This window comes from Canis lupus, chromosome 37, assembly GCF_011100685.1.
Source record: "Canis lupus familiaris isolate Mischka breed German Shepherd chromosome 37, alternate assembly UU_Cfam_GSD_1.0, whole genome shotgun sequence".
NCBI lineage: Eukaryota > Metazoa > Chordata > Mammalia > Carnivora > Canidae > Canis > Canis lupus.
This window is the reverse complement of record NC_049258.1, coordinates 19,051,280-19,066,592: the sequence shown is the minus strand read 5'-3', so window position 1 is coordinate 19,066,592 and position 15,313 is coordinate 19,051,280. Positions and strand designations below refer to the sequence as shown.

General features: G+C 35.2%; 1 protein-coding gene across 5 annotated transcripts in view; it reads left to right on the top strand.

Moving 5' to 3' along the window:
• The window catches only part of ERBB4 (erb-b2 receptor tyrosine kinase 4), a 1,108,406-nt gene that overhangs the window by 932,671 nt on the left and 160,422 nt on the right, over positions 1 to 15,313 (top strand). For all 5 annotated transcript variants that reach the window (XM_038585650.1, XM_038585649.1, XM_038585647.1 and 2 more), the window contains one exon: positions 5,987 to 6,172. In XM_038585650.1, coding sequence (XP_038441578.1) covers positions 5,987 to 6,172 — 186 coding nt within the window. The remainder of the gene's footprint in view (positions 1 to 5,986; positions 6,173 to 15,313) is intronic.

The window sequence follows — 15,313 nt, the reverse complement described above, 5'->3', positions numbered from 1 at the left end:
ATTTATTCTAGATGTGAGGAAACAGATGCAGATTTCATTTATTTTATTATCTAGATACCATCTGCAGTGAAACATGTTTGTAAAACATTATTATGGACCAATAATTTTATTTCATCTTTCATCACTGCCGTAAGCATTATCTCCTTTGTTTTCGTCACCCCCATCACCCCCACCATCCTTAAGAGAGGCACTTGTGCCAAGCGTTCACAAATCTGCTGACTGTTGCATTAAACACAGTTTTATGTCTGCATTAATTGTCTGTCTTTTCTTTTCCTCTATCCTCTTTTTAAATCTTCCTTATCCCTGATGCAAGGAGATTTTACCCATTTTCAGCTGGAGGGTATTGAAGTAATGGTCCATAGACATAATGAAACAGTGAAAGTTTGGCTGAAGTTAACATTTTTAAAAAACAGAAGCGCTGATAAGTTATCACTGGCCATATGTTTTTTTTTTTTTTTCTTTTTTCTTTTTTGTGAAGCCACTAACCAACACGAGCGAAAAAACAAGTTTAAGTGGCAAGGTATAAACATCTGAAGGCTGGGCAGGATGGTACCTTAATGTAACAAATGGTGTTGCTTACTTTTATTATTGTACAGAAATGTCTTTCCTTTCAGACACAAATAGAGGAACAAACGGCATAGGCAAGAGAGTAATAGCACATGTGCTTCAGAGCTTTTTGTCTATGCCCTGGTCGTCCCTTGATAGTTTTTAAAAATGTCCTTATTCAAACCACAACTTCATTATAAAGAAAAATGTTCTGGCTTTACAGTTTTCAGTGTAGCACCTGTTACATCCTTCTCCTCTGTCCAGTGAGAAAACTCTTTAATTCACCTACAAGAAATTTTTTTATAAAGCAAACGGGAAAACAAAGAAACTAATTTTATTTCTGAAAAAAAATAGATAATGCACCTGTCAACTTGCATTTATTCCAATGGCCTTCGGTGACATTTTCTAGTGACAACAGCAGAGATTCCAAAATTGCTTCCATAGGCCCACACGGAGATAGGTAACAGGGGACATTATTAACTTCAACACAGAGCAATTTATTGAAATCCAACACTCCATTATTAAAATATTGGAATTTTTTTCCCTTTCCATCCCACTCATCACTCTAAATGAATCCACGTTCTCTTTTCTTTATCTCTTTCCCTATCCCCCAAAAAAGCCATCTGCTATTTCCTTTATGAAAAAAATAAAACCTACAATTAGTGTCTTGTTCATCTTTTCTTTCTCAAAAAAAGAGAACTATTATGCAAATACTCTGCAATTTGGTTTCAAATACTCTTTGTAGTGTGATGAGCAATTTTCCTTAATACAACCCCAGCTTTTTTGCCAGGACTTACTAATAGATTTTTTAAAAGAGAACTTTCATGTGACTTTTTTACACTCTTCTGATGTAAACTTTTCGCATGCATATTTAGAATGGAATTATCGTTACTCCTTGTAACGATGGGAGTATTGAGAGTTGTAAAAGAAAAAAAAATTGTTTATGTATTTCATCCTGAAAAAAGAAGCCTGAAATAACCTCCATATCTTTATTTTACCTTAAATTTCATCATTTTTCTTTCTCAAGAAATGGTCTGTACCAAATAATACTTTTAGGAAACAAGAGAAATATGTTTTCTTTGGCTTTTTCGGAAAGCATTTTATAAGTGATGGCAGTTTACCTGTTAGTGCAAATTTGTTGTTTGATTTTAGTTGCTCCTCAGGAAATAAAGTATAATTTGATCCAGTTCTTCAGTTACGACTAATGTCAGGTTGTTTGGAGCTGTCGTCTTGTTAACAACATAAGCATCTACAGTGTGAAGTGCTGATGGAACTAAAATTTATAAAGTACAGTATCGTAAGAAGGAGCACTGCACTAAGAATCAGAAATCCTGAATCTTAAACCCAATCCTGCTACTTATCATAGTATCTGGGCAGTAAGCCCAGCCAGGCCTTGGTTTTCTCCTTTTACAGCTGAAAATTACTACATCCTTTCACTGCTTCTAGTATTATAATGGGGATCAGACCATAATTACAAGTTACTATTTTTGCAATGGATTATAGGTACATCTTATGCAATGTTCCAGAGGTCCTCAATTTTCATATTTCCTACAGGAGCTTCATCTGGGGAGCTTGCTGCAAATGCAGATTCCTGATCTACTTCTAGCCCTGATTCTTTGGGAATGAGGCCAGGGATAGCTACCTGTAATGACAAACCTAGGTGACACTTAGGCTCGTAAAAGACCTAAAGCCACCAGAAAAGAAATAGAGAAAATGTAATCAGTGTAAATTTAATTTAATTAGATACTATCTAATTTGGTACTTCATTAAATTAGATATTTAATTTATGTTTTGCTTATTTGCTGGTGTATATGTGTATATATGTGTGATTATCATAATTCAGTGAAGGAACCCTCTGGTTTATACTTTCATTATTAATGTTAATAATCAATTAATTATAACAATACAGTATTACTTGGCTAACATTCTTATCTGTGCTCTCCTTATAACTACATCGATAGGCTTTATTTCAAATGTGTACTAAAATATAGAGTAAATAAAACCAAAATGTTTCTACCTTTTGGATCCAGATGGGGCCATATTCATAGCAATAACTCAGATTTCTGGCTTTGCTGATTATGCAGAAACTCCGACCCCTAAAGAAGACTCCCCACATAGTTTGGGCACTCGCTGGGTGCCTCATATGTACCTATGAGCCAATGTTCCAGTCGCAGTCTTCCTGTGACATCTGCAGTGTCCTTCCTTTACCAGCCTGGCCCCCATGTGGAGCTGGTCTTCTCTCTGAGCCAGAGAGGTTCTACATCTGGTACCACTGACTGGTACCACCATTGACTGGTACCACCTGAGGATGCTGGTGTCCTTGCCAGAGGTGATGCACCTCAGCGTTCCCTGGGCTGCCAGTCCCCATGCGTTGCTATGGTGGTGGGCTCAGCAAGGAAGCATAGAAACTAGTTCTCCCCTACCCTATGGCTCTGGTTCCCTGGGGCTGCTGAGGAAGGATGAATTGCAGCACTCCCTACTGGGAAGCCATCTGGAAAATAACAATTTCAGCTTCCGCCCACACTCAAAAACAAAGTCTTTTGAGTCAGGCTGACACCCTTTTACCAGCTGATTGTTTCTGTTTGGACTTGTATCTCTTCTTTCTCAAAGACATTTGCCCATTCTGCCCCACTCTTCCTTACTCAAAAAAGTAAATTGTTGTTACCTCACCTAAAACCCCAGCTGGATCAAGTAAATCCATATACTCCATCAGAAATATCCCATAATTGTGAATAACCTTTAGACTCAGCTGAAAGCAACACCACTAAAATAGTAGTGGAGATTAAAAGTTAATGTCCTCTCAAATAGCTCTAAGATAATAATAATAATAAAAGTCAAATACTTCTACAAGGCGAGTAGTAAGAGACAGAAATCTAGGGTGCCTCTCCCCTCCCTTTACTGCCTGGTTTCCATTGCCCAAAGTAATCACTTTCAATTTCTCAGCGATTTATTTTTCCACTTAACTCTATGTATAAACATTACGCTTACCCTGCCAACTCTTGATTCTTCCACGTTAGGCATCATATACTAACTTGTCACTATGAACAACTTTCTTCCCATCACCGCCTTGCAGAAGTATAGTATACTTCCCTTCACTTTTCAGGATAGTCCTATGGTGTTTGCTTATATCAACATTTTGTATTTATGGCCTTATGCTTGTATAACTATTCCCTGCCACGCTCCATAGTGAACACATGATTTTCTTTTCTTCTATGTCTTGTACTTTACATCAAATCAATTTCTCCATTTTACTTTTGCTTAATTTTCTGTGAATCAATCACTAATCTGACCTTCAGCTTCTGCTAAATATACATACTCTTAGAGTATTTTAAACTCATTAGGTGTTCTATCATCTCCATCTTCTTGGATCATCTTTTCCAGATCAATATGTCCCACTCCAGTCTAGAATGACTGCTATCTTGGTCTCTTGGATAGCTTTTATTCTGGAATATCCCTTCATTGTCATTTTTTTTGTTTCCTTAATTAAATGTACTCTTTTAACTGCCCCCTTCTTATTTAATGAGTGCATCTAACAGAGAAGGAAGCATGTGAGATGTGAGATAAGTTTTTTTTTTCCTTAAGATTTGTTTATCTTAGAGAGGGGTGGGGGGAGAGCATAAGTGGGGGTGTAGGGCAGAGGGAGAAAATCTTAAACAGACTCCCCACTGAGAACAGAGCCTAATGCCAGGCTTGATCTCATGACTCTGAGGTCATGACCTGAGCTGAAACCAATAGTCCAATGCTCAACTGAATGAGCCACCCAGGAGCCCCCCTGAGATAAGTTTTTTTAAAAACAGACATGCCTGAACATGTTGTATATTCACTCACTTAATTGAAATTTTGCTGGATTTGGAATTTGAAGTTTAAACAATTTAAGCTTCAGAATTTTGAAGTCGTAGCTCTATTTGGGAGAAGGAACTGGAAGGTGGCCCCAATTTTCTCCATATATAAATCTACATAATCCTACTTCTTTCACCAGAGTACTTATATTTCCATTTTGCTTAATATCCATAGTCTACAATCTTTTTACTGGAGGGGAGGAGATCTGTAGTGTTAAGTGCCTCCTAAATACAGGATTATTTGAAATAATCTTGCTCCATTTTCAGAGATTTATGGTGCTAACACTACTTGAGCCTTTGGTGGTATACACATGTGGTGTAAATTGGATTTCTTCTCAGTTTCCCTACCTGCTACATTAGGCTTCAGATATCTTGCATATGCTAAATTAGTTACTAGTACGCCACTTCCTACTTTTAGTATTCTCTTTATTGCCTCTTCCTTGTGACTGTTGATGTCACCCTCTTTATTAATCCCTTCATTATTAGTATAGTGGAATTGAGAAGAAATGGAAATAAATTTGTGTGTTCGATCTGCCATGCCATCTTAAAAAAAAGGTCAGTGTAGCTTTCAGTCCTCAATTTTTTGTTTTGAAAAATTTCAGTCACAGAAAATCAAAATTCTTGTAGTCAAGAGTGCTACAAAAAATATTCGCATGGATTCAGTGTAGGTAAACTGATTGATAATAAATTGCCGTATGTGTGCCGATCCTGGTGTGTGTGTCTGTGTGTGTGTGTGTGTGTGTGTGTGTCTGTATGTAAGGTCCCATCTGTTTCAAATTGTAGTAAAGAGACTTAACTTTTAATTGGAAGCTAACTTTAAGATGCACTAAATAACTATCGTATGTCCAATTTTATCTTCATTAAACAAAAGTGACATGATTATGATAAAGAAATTAGAGCTGTTTTCTCATTTTATGAAATGATAAAGTTGGAGTAGACAATTTTTTATAGTCTCACTCAGCTCTCAAATTTTATGATTCTATGAATAATACATCACTTATAATTTTGGAAATGGAATAAATTTGAGTAAAGACAAAGTTATGGAACAAAATGTCTTACTAAAAGGTTTATTTTTCTACATAAGTCCATGATGGTATATTGCTTGTAATTGTTTAAGTTTTGATATATATATAATTTATAAATTACACCTGTATATGCTATCTGAATCCACATTAATAATGGATGACTTAACTTTGAATCACCTAATACTACGTGCAAATAACCGCCCTTGTATAGATTATTGTATTCTAGAACTAAAGATCAAAAGTTAAAAATCTACAGTATAAGTTAGGATTCAGTATCAACTTAGCAATAAATAAAATCAAATATTGCCCATCTTACAAAAGAGAATACACTAATATTAGTTTTATATGCATTTAATTCTATAAAATTTTCCATCTTAATAGATGTATGGTCTTTGTTACTTAATTTTACTTGAATTAAATCACTTTAAGAATATTATAGCTGCATTTGTATCTTCTCATTTTTAATTGATTCCATTGAATGAGAGCACATTTTCAAAATTATGATCAGCACCACTAATATAGTTCTGTAAAGAAATTTGAGTTAAAATTATGGTGTTATTTATTTGTTTTTTATAGGAAGCTTTGATCATGGCAAGTATGGACCATCCACACTTAGTCCGGTTATTGGGTGTGTGTCTGAGCCCAACCATTCAGCTGGTTACACAGCTTATGCCCCATGGTTGCCTGTTGGATTATGTCCATGAACACAAGGATAACATTGGATCCCAGCTGCTGCTTAACTGGTGTGTCCAGATAGCTAAGGTAAGTGCCTATCATTTCCCATGGAAATAACTCTCCTAGCTTTCTTTCTCCTAATTTAGAATGGTATGAGTATTGGAAAGTCTGTCTAGTGTTTTAATATATTTAAATAAAATAAATTATTTTTGTTATATTGGAAGATATAGGAAAGTATATGCACTGAAACCAAAGATCAAATGCATCATATATCTATATTTTTTTATTGTTTTATTGCTTTTTGTGTTATATTGACCAGATACCAAAACAGATAGCTTACTGGTCAGTAGAAAAAAAGTATTATACCAAATTTGTTTGGATTTTTGTTTATTTGATATAGTTTAAATAACAAAATCCAAGAAAGAAAAGATTGTCTGAATTGTTCCATTTTTTGATGATTTCATTAAGATAGTATTTGCATTCAATTCTAAGTATTACAAATGATCAAATTGTAAATATTTTCCTAGATATTTTGATCATTCTCAATAGTTTTTTGGTGTGGCATATGATCAGGCATGTAACATATATAAGGGAAGTGGCATAGATCTCAGCACTTTGGATGGTGGGGAAGTGGCTCTGTGGGTGAGCTAGAGAACTCCTACTGCCCTCTATAGGACCATGGCCATTTTTTTCCCCACCAGGGGCCAGAATTCTGAATTTTTTTTTTTATGTGGACTTTTCCAAATTTAAATCTTGGCTCAAACTTTTGAATTGCTCAGGAAGCCAAACAAAGCATTTATGTTCTATTGTACACCAATGAGAAACTTCTGGTGTACATTTTTTATATTCAAATAACCTATTTATGATTATCTGTACCAAGAATATTTCTTGAAAATTTTCTCCTAGGTAAGTAGATCTGAGATGTGTTTTAATTCTCTACTTCAACTTTTATTTACATCAAAATTTGACCTACTATTTGATTAATTTTACAGATGTATTCATCTTTGCATTTGTATAATATAAATGCGAACGTGTTAATTTAGTAATTCTAGTCTGTTTCTTTTTAGTCTGAGAATGAGTAAAATTTCATTTCCCAAAGTAGAAATTTGAGGTAATTCTTAATATGTAAACCAAAAATTATCTGAGGGAAAAGCCCCGTTTAGTTTTATATATCATGAATCTCATTGTAGTTTCCTTATGGACCATGTATTATAATTTTGTGACAATTACATGACAAACTCACTACTGAGAGGATTTTTTATGGTAATGAAGTTTGAAATACAACTCTTTAAAGACTGATTTACATATCTAAGCATCTATGATTTATAAGATGAGCTAAACATGCAATAGAAATTTTCAAATCATCCCAGCACTAAAAATGAAAACAAAACTAAGTTTCAAATTTCTTTGCTGTTCTCTCTGTTTCCTGCGGTGTTCTTCATAATTTAGGTTTTGTCCTTAGGGATTCATGACATTAATATATCATTTATGCAAGACTGTACACTCTAATAATAGAAACTACTTTGAGTTCCCAGAATAATCACACTGTTTTAAGCCATTTTGCCTTTGTGAATGCCATCCTTTCTGCTTAGAAATCTTTCCTAATAACTTCTTGATCACATAATATGATCTTTTTCATCCATCAATGCTGACTAGGTTTCCTCTCCTTACAGAGCCTTCCCTACTCAACCTTTTTCTCCAAACAGAAACAACTACTTCTGCTTCTGTATTGATGTTGGTCATTGGTATCTTGAACACAGTTTTATTATTTAAATGTTATATTATGTGTTTATATAGCTATCTGACTCTATGACAAGTTTATTTAGTCATTAACATTTTAATAAATACCGGTAGACACCTTTCAAGTGTCAGGTACTATGTTGCCTGAAGTGTTTGGGGGCAAACAACATGGACATGGGCCTAGTTGTCTTTGTATACCCTAATGGCATGAACAGTCAACAGATTAAAACAAGTATATGATTATACTTAATACTTTGATTCAGATTTTGAAGAAAAATAATTACCGGAGAGACTATAAAATAGACACTATTGAGTCTTGGGAGAGAAAAGTTTGACTATGGGAGGAAAATTTTGGCAGAGGAAAGATTGCACAAGAACCCTATGAATATGGTGATCATGTGATTTATCATCCAACTGGGACAATTTCAGGGGTGAAAGAAGGCTCTATCACTAATTACACCAAGACAGCAGGCACACAAATGTCCTAAACAGAATAAGGTACCTGGTAACCCTGTGTATCATGAAAAGTTTGGATTTTATTATAAATACAGTAGATATTGAAGTACTTTATGTTCTACTGATATCATGCCAGTTTATGTATGGAGATGAGATCAAAGCAATCCAAGAATGGAAATGAAAATACCAGTCAGAAGTCTAGGGGTAATGAAAATAAGGAGAATTAAGTAGGATTGAGATATATTTTTGAATATACACATTTGAATACTTAATCAGTTGTGGAGGATATGGTGGTGCTGTTTCCTGAGCTGGAGAAGGCTGAGGATTGAATATAGTTGTAGAAAAAAAATTGAGAGTTCAGTTCCGGACATGACAAATTGCTAAGGTTTATATGAGGTGACACTGGAGCTTTCAATTATAGGGTAGTTGAATTTGGTTGGGACTCTCATTATAGATTGAGGAGTTATAGGTTATTTAAACATATGGGAAATTTTGTGATTACCTAGCCACTGACTTATTCTGATTCATATTTCTTCCTGGTACCAAAAATCGGTATAGTGGCCACTTAATAAACATTTATTAAATATTTTAACTCATAAAGAAAATTTAAAAATCTACACCTAAAGAGGGAACCTATTCTTCATCTTTTTTCCTACATTGGGGGCAGAATTGTGTATTAGAAATAGCTTTAGGATCAGAAGGACCTACATTAGTATGTTGGTGACTACTTTTAGGTTTTGTGAGTTTGAGTAAGTTAGTCAAACTTTTTGAATTTTGTTTCTCAGTGTATTAAGAGTTCATAATCACTACTTATTTTTCCTTATTTGCAAATTGAGTGTAATGGTATCTACCTCTGGTAGGCTGAAACTCCCTGCCTTCAAAGAGGTTATGTCCCATCCCCAGCATCTGTGAATAAGTTACTGTACATGTTAAAAGGTAATGTGTGAATATCACTAAATTAAGGATCTTGAGATGAGATCATCCTGTATCATTCAGGTGGGCCCAATGTAATCTAAGAATACATATAGTGGGAGGTAGATCAGAGTTAGTGAAGACGTAAGGATGGGAGCAGAGCTGAAGTGATGTGTTTTGAAGATGGAGAAAGGGCTCATAAGCCAGAAAAGAGAGTCTACCTCTAGAAATAAAACAGATTCTCCCAAGAGTGTCCAGGCCTGTTACGCCTTGATTTCATTCCAGTTTATAAACCAATTCGGGACTTCTGACATCTGCAGCTAAAGGATGTATTGTTTTAAGCCATTAAATTTATGGTAATTAGATAGAGCAATCAAAAACTAGTATACTTCTTCATAGTACTTTGCAAAGATTAAATAAGACAGCCCAATGCAAGTTCCCTGGCTCAGCAACTAGAACATGGAATCTTTAAAAACATTTTCCCTTATTAGCTATAGGTTGATAGCCCAAAACAGAAAATTATTTTAAAGATGTCTGTAAATATGAGTAAGATGGTCTTGGTAAACACAAGTACTTTACAAATCACTATTCCAGCAACTTAGAGGCTTCTTTGTTTTCAATCTTTGCCAAGAAAGGCTCATGAAAGTAGGCATCATAATTGCCCCAAGACCTGCTTTGCTTTTGGTTGCATCCTTTCTTTCCTTGATAAAGCTGGAAGGATTGGGGGTGATGTTGTAAAATAACTGATGTATACTTATATTATAACATGCCTGTAGAAAATACAATGATAGGTAGGAAAATAATAATTACAGCTCACATGAAGCAACTTATATTCTGTGCAAACTACTACTTTGTATATCTTATTCATTAATTAACTTGTCTCATCACAAATTATGAGGTAAGTATCATTATTTTCATTTCACAGATAAAAATCACAGAAAAAGTTAATTACTTAACTAAATTAACAAAGCTAGTAAATAAATAGTAGAACCACTAAGCTATGCTTTATATAGGAGAATTTTTTTTAATTTAACCTATAAACCCAGTTTTCTTTCCATTCTTCCATTGGTATATAATTCTACAATATTTTATGTCATAGAGAACACAAATTTAAACAGCAAAATTGTTTGCCTCTTATAGGCAGCCATATTTACTCTGCATATACTCTATTTGGAGCTTAATTTAATTTGGTAAGCAGAGCAGAATATATTAAATGTTCATATAATGCAATTTTCTTCCCTGGTGCTTTATGAATCCAAGATAGAAGATAATGATGAGAATTCCTTCTTTCATAGTTGTTGCTAATGAGTTGGGAAAACAGTTTTTAAGACAACTTAGCAAATTCTAAAAAGTAGATGTGAGTTTAGAGTGAAGAAACTTCATGGTGAATAGCACTGCTAATGACTGAGTCCATGTAGATAAAACATTTCTTACACACCTGGCATCTGCATGGTGCTTTATGTACATTGTATTATTTAATCTTTACTGAAACTCTAGCAGATATAATCCATTATTCCCCCAATTTATAGATGAGGAAAATAGGGGAAATTAAGTTCTAAGGGACAAATAAGTAGGTTGAGATGTCTGGATTCTAACCAGGGCTGATACCCGAGCAAAACTTTAAACCATTCAACACTGTCCTCTCTAAACACATGTCCTCTTTAACACATCACTGCAACTGAGCCCCTTGCTTTCTTCAACAGCACTTTGAATATGAAGAGTGGTGAGGAGCATGACATATATAGTTGTGTCTCATCATTAGTCCCATAAAAGAAAAGATTCTATCATGAATGATAATCTCCATTGTCTTCATGAGAATTTATTACCTCATTATCATCATCATCTATGTCACATTTTCAGGAGAAAGTATTAGATATTCATTTAATTATGAAGTGTTTTTTGAACCAATGTTTTACTTGGTAAAGCAAGCTCAAAACTGTTCTGTGAACCATTACACAGTATAGAAGATACTGATCACAAGTGATGCTATAAATTAGGAATTTAAAGGTTTTTTTTTTTTTAAATTTATGATAGTCACACAGGGAGAGAGAGAGAGAGGCAGAGACACAGGCAGAGGGAGAAGCAGGCTCCATGCACCGGGAGCCCGACGTGGGATTCAATCCCGGGTCTCCAGGATCGCGCCCTGGGCCAAAGGCAGGCGCTAAACTGCTGCGCCACCCAGGGATCCCAAATTAGGAATTTAAAATGTGTAGTTTGGCACTAGTTTGTGTTAAGCATAAAGACTCTACAACCAGTCTAAATGGGTTCTAATCCCAGATCCACCACTTGCCAGCTGTGTGGCCTTGGACAACTTGGTTAATATCTTGAGCCCTTTGAAATGGGGATAATAATAGTACTTGCTTCATGGAGTAATTTTGAGAATAAGGTAGTATTTATAATATGCTAAAAACACTGCTTAGCATGGAGTAAGATGTACACTGTGTATTCCTTTGGATAGATCTGAGATGAAGCAATAGGAAAAGGCAATTACACTCATAGTTAGACATATTAATAATAATGTCATTTTAAAAATAATCAATTTTTAAATCTCAACTGTAAAAGACATAGCATTTGTTCTTACACCATGCTAGGGATAGGAGGAGATAATCTCACGTTTAATATTCAGTATTTCTGATCTTTGGGAAAAAGGACACGAGTCCCCCATCCTCATGTGTTTTTCTGCATTGGTTCCTAAGATATTGTCCTATGTTTGCTATTATCATGGCCTATAATTTTCATGTTGGAAAATTGGATTATTGGTAATATTGAAAACGTGAAACCACCACTCTGGTAGCAAAGAGCTGAAGTCGGGGGTAATGATTTGAATAAGATACTGCTGTACTAAAGAGGAACAGAGAGAAAATTCTAACTTTTCAATCTCAAGTTAGAAATAAGGCTAATATTGGTCTGACTTCCTATTACTGTACACATTTTAGCTCCTGAATGCTTTCCAAAGAAAAGCTTATTTGAGGGGCACCTGGATGGCTCAATCAGTTAAGTGTCTGCCTTTGGTTCAGGTCATAATATTGGGGTCCTGAGACAGAGCCCCACATCAGGCTTCCTGCTCAGCAGAGAATTTACATCTCTCTCTCTCTCCCTTTGCCTCTTCCCACTGCTTTTTCTTGCCACCTCTCTCTCACAAATAAATAGATAAAAATCTTTAAAAAGAAAGAAAGAAAAGAATATTTGAAACATTTTTGTTGATGTTGTTACTGTATTTTTAAAGCCTGAATACTGAGTATAGGCCACTATTATTTTTCAAAATCTTGAAGCCTTTTTCAGAGCTTTGTTGGTCTATTTTACCTTAATGTCAAATTTTCTTCTGGAACTCCAATTTTCAGTTTATTTCAGATATAGGGTTCCCAGGGCTTTCTTTTTTCAGTGGTTAACATTGAAACTAGTTAAAGAGATGATTCTAAAAGCACATGTCAGTTGTCCACTGTAGACTAACATAATTTATTGTCTGGTTAAGTCAGAAATCAAACTATCCTTAAAATTCTTCTGAAAAGAGGTAGAGATAAAAGTCACTCAATATTTTAAAGAGTAAACTTTGACCTAATATGTGTAAGCAAAATAATTTATATTCTGCTTCTAAATAAGATTATTTCATTTGTAACTTTTACAAATAGATTGATTCCAGCATTTGTGTTTTCTGAAAATCTGTATTATTAAAAGATCAGTATAATTTTAGGTCAATTTGGGATCCCTGGGTGGTGCAGCGGTTTGGCGCCTGCCTTTGGCCCAGGGCGCGATCCTGGAGACCCGGGATTGAATCCCACGTCGGGCTCCCGGTGCATGGAGCCTGCTTCTCCCTCTGCCTGTGTCTCTGCCTCTCTCTCTCTCTCTCTCTCTCTCTCTCTGTGAGACTATCATAAATAAATAAATAAAAATTAAAAAAATAATAATTTTAGGTCAATTTAATAGATTTTCTCAATTACAGTTTTTTTTTTAAATTTCACACTCAACCTCATCCCCAAATTACTTTTCTTGTCATATCATATTCCTATTTGGTGCTAATGAGAAATATATTGTGAAAACTGACTTTTTGTAGCATTGGAAAGCATTTGTGGACCTTAGTTAAATTAATCTTTGGTGGCAGAGTAGGAGTTCGTGTGAAGGGCAAAGTGTAAAGAACCCCTCTCAGTTCAAACAGTTCACAAGGACTGCGAAGAGCAGATTTCTGTGTTACGAAGTGAATTCCTCTTCTACACACAGATATAAAGTATTAAGGTTTAAATATGTTGCATAAGCAGAATCTTCATATTCTTTCTTTCCCCCTTTCCATTTTTCTACTCACAGTAGGTATACAGAGTGACAGGTAACTAATTTTATCCAGCTATTTCCTCTTTATGAATAAAATTAGATTCAAATCTGAATGTCTGATGTCAGTTAAATGCCTGGACTGGGCACTGAAATTTCAGATTTGTTTGTGGTCAAGACTAAAGTCTATATGTACATACGACCTCAGTCAATGTACATATGTACACTAAATGTGTATATTATATATATTACATATACTAATATATAAAATTTTGAAATAGTGAATAGTCTAGAGAAGAGACATAACACTACTAACAATCTAGAAAATATAAAATTGGCACTTACTATATTCAATATAATGATTTTTAATACTGTTTAGAAGTTTGTGAATGTCAATTGAATGAATGGATTTGGGGGTATGTTCTTTTTTTTTAAGATTTTATTTATTTATTTATGGGAGACATAGAGAGAGATGCAGAGACCCAGGCAGAGGGAGAAGCAGGCTCCATGCAGGGAGCCTGACATGGAACTTGATCCCGGGTCACCAGGATCACACCCTGGACTGAAGGTGGCGCTAAACCGCTGAGCCACCTGGGCTGCCCTGGGGGTATGTTCTGACACAGAAAAATTAGCATATTTTCCAAAGGTGGAATAGAAGAGACATATTGGAATTACAAGCCATGAGTGTTAGTGACATAGCCAAACCTCATTTAACAACAATTGCCAATTTAAATGAAAAATAGAGGGATCAATTTTTTCTAGTCACATAGCGACATTGGAAGCAACAAGAATGACAGCTTATTTATCTTATTATATATTTGTACTTTTATCTTATTTAACTTATTTATCATTTTACTGCTATTATATAACTTTAAATGCATTATATATTCTAATAAATTATCATCAAATCTTTAGAGAAATACAATAGCATGAATCTGACTTATGGTAAAATTGTATTCAGAATAAATACCTTCAGTGACTTTCCCAGGGTCATGCTGCAAAGTAGTCCAAGGATGAAGAATAATGGACAAGTCATTGATTATCTCATGAGGATACATTGTTCACTTCCCCACCACCACCACCAAAGAAGCAGCCTAATAAGTGAATATTCGCAAGGTCTCTATTATTTAGATCTATGTTTTCATTAGATACTTAAATTTTTTTAATAATTATTTTTGTATTTAAGAGAGAGAGCACATGCATGTGCATGTAAGTGGGGGGAGGGACAGAAGGAAAGAAAAAATCTTCAGTAGACTCCCCTCTGAGCGTGAAGCAGGGGCTCAATCCCAGGACCCTGAGATCATGCATGACCTGAGCTGAAATCAAGAGATGGTCCCTTAACCAACTGAGCCCCCTGGGTGCCCTTAGACACTTGCAATTTAAAATCACAAAGAAGAATATCTGTGGTTTTTAACTAGGAAAGATTCATTTATTTATTCACTTAAAAAATATCAAGTTATAATGTAGCAGGTGCTATCCCAAGATCTGGGGTTTCAAGAAAGAGCAACAACCTAAGTCCTTCTATCAAGTTTTTATATTCTGATGGAGAAGATAGGTACAAACCAAGTAAACAGGGGCACCTGGGTAGCTTGGTGGTTGAGTGTCTGCCTTTGGCTCAGGTTGTGATCCCGAGGTCCTGGGATCGAGTCCCGAGTCCCATATCATGCTCCCTACAGGGAGCCTGCTTCTCCCTCTGCCTCTGTCTCTGCCTCCCTATATGTCTCTCATGAATAAATAAAATCCTTAAAAAAAACCAAGTAAGCAAAAAATATTGCCATATATGGTGACAGATGAGAGATGGTGCCATCCATTAGTACTTTAGGGCAGAATTTAGAAGGAAGCAGTTCTCTGTTCCTCTTT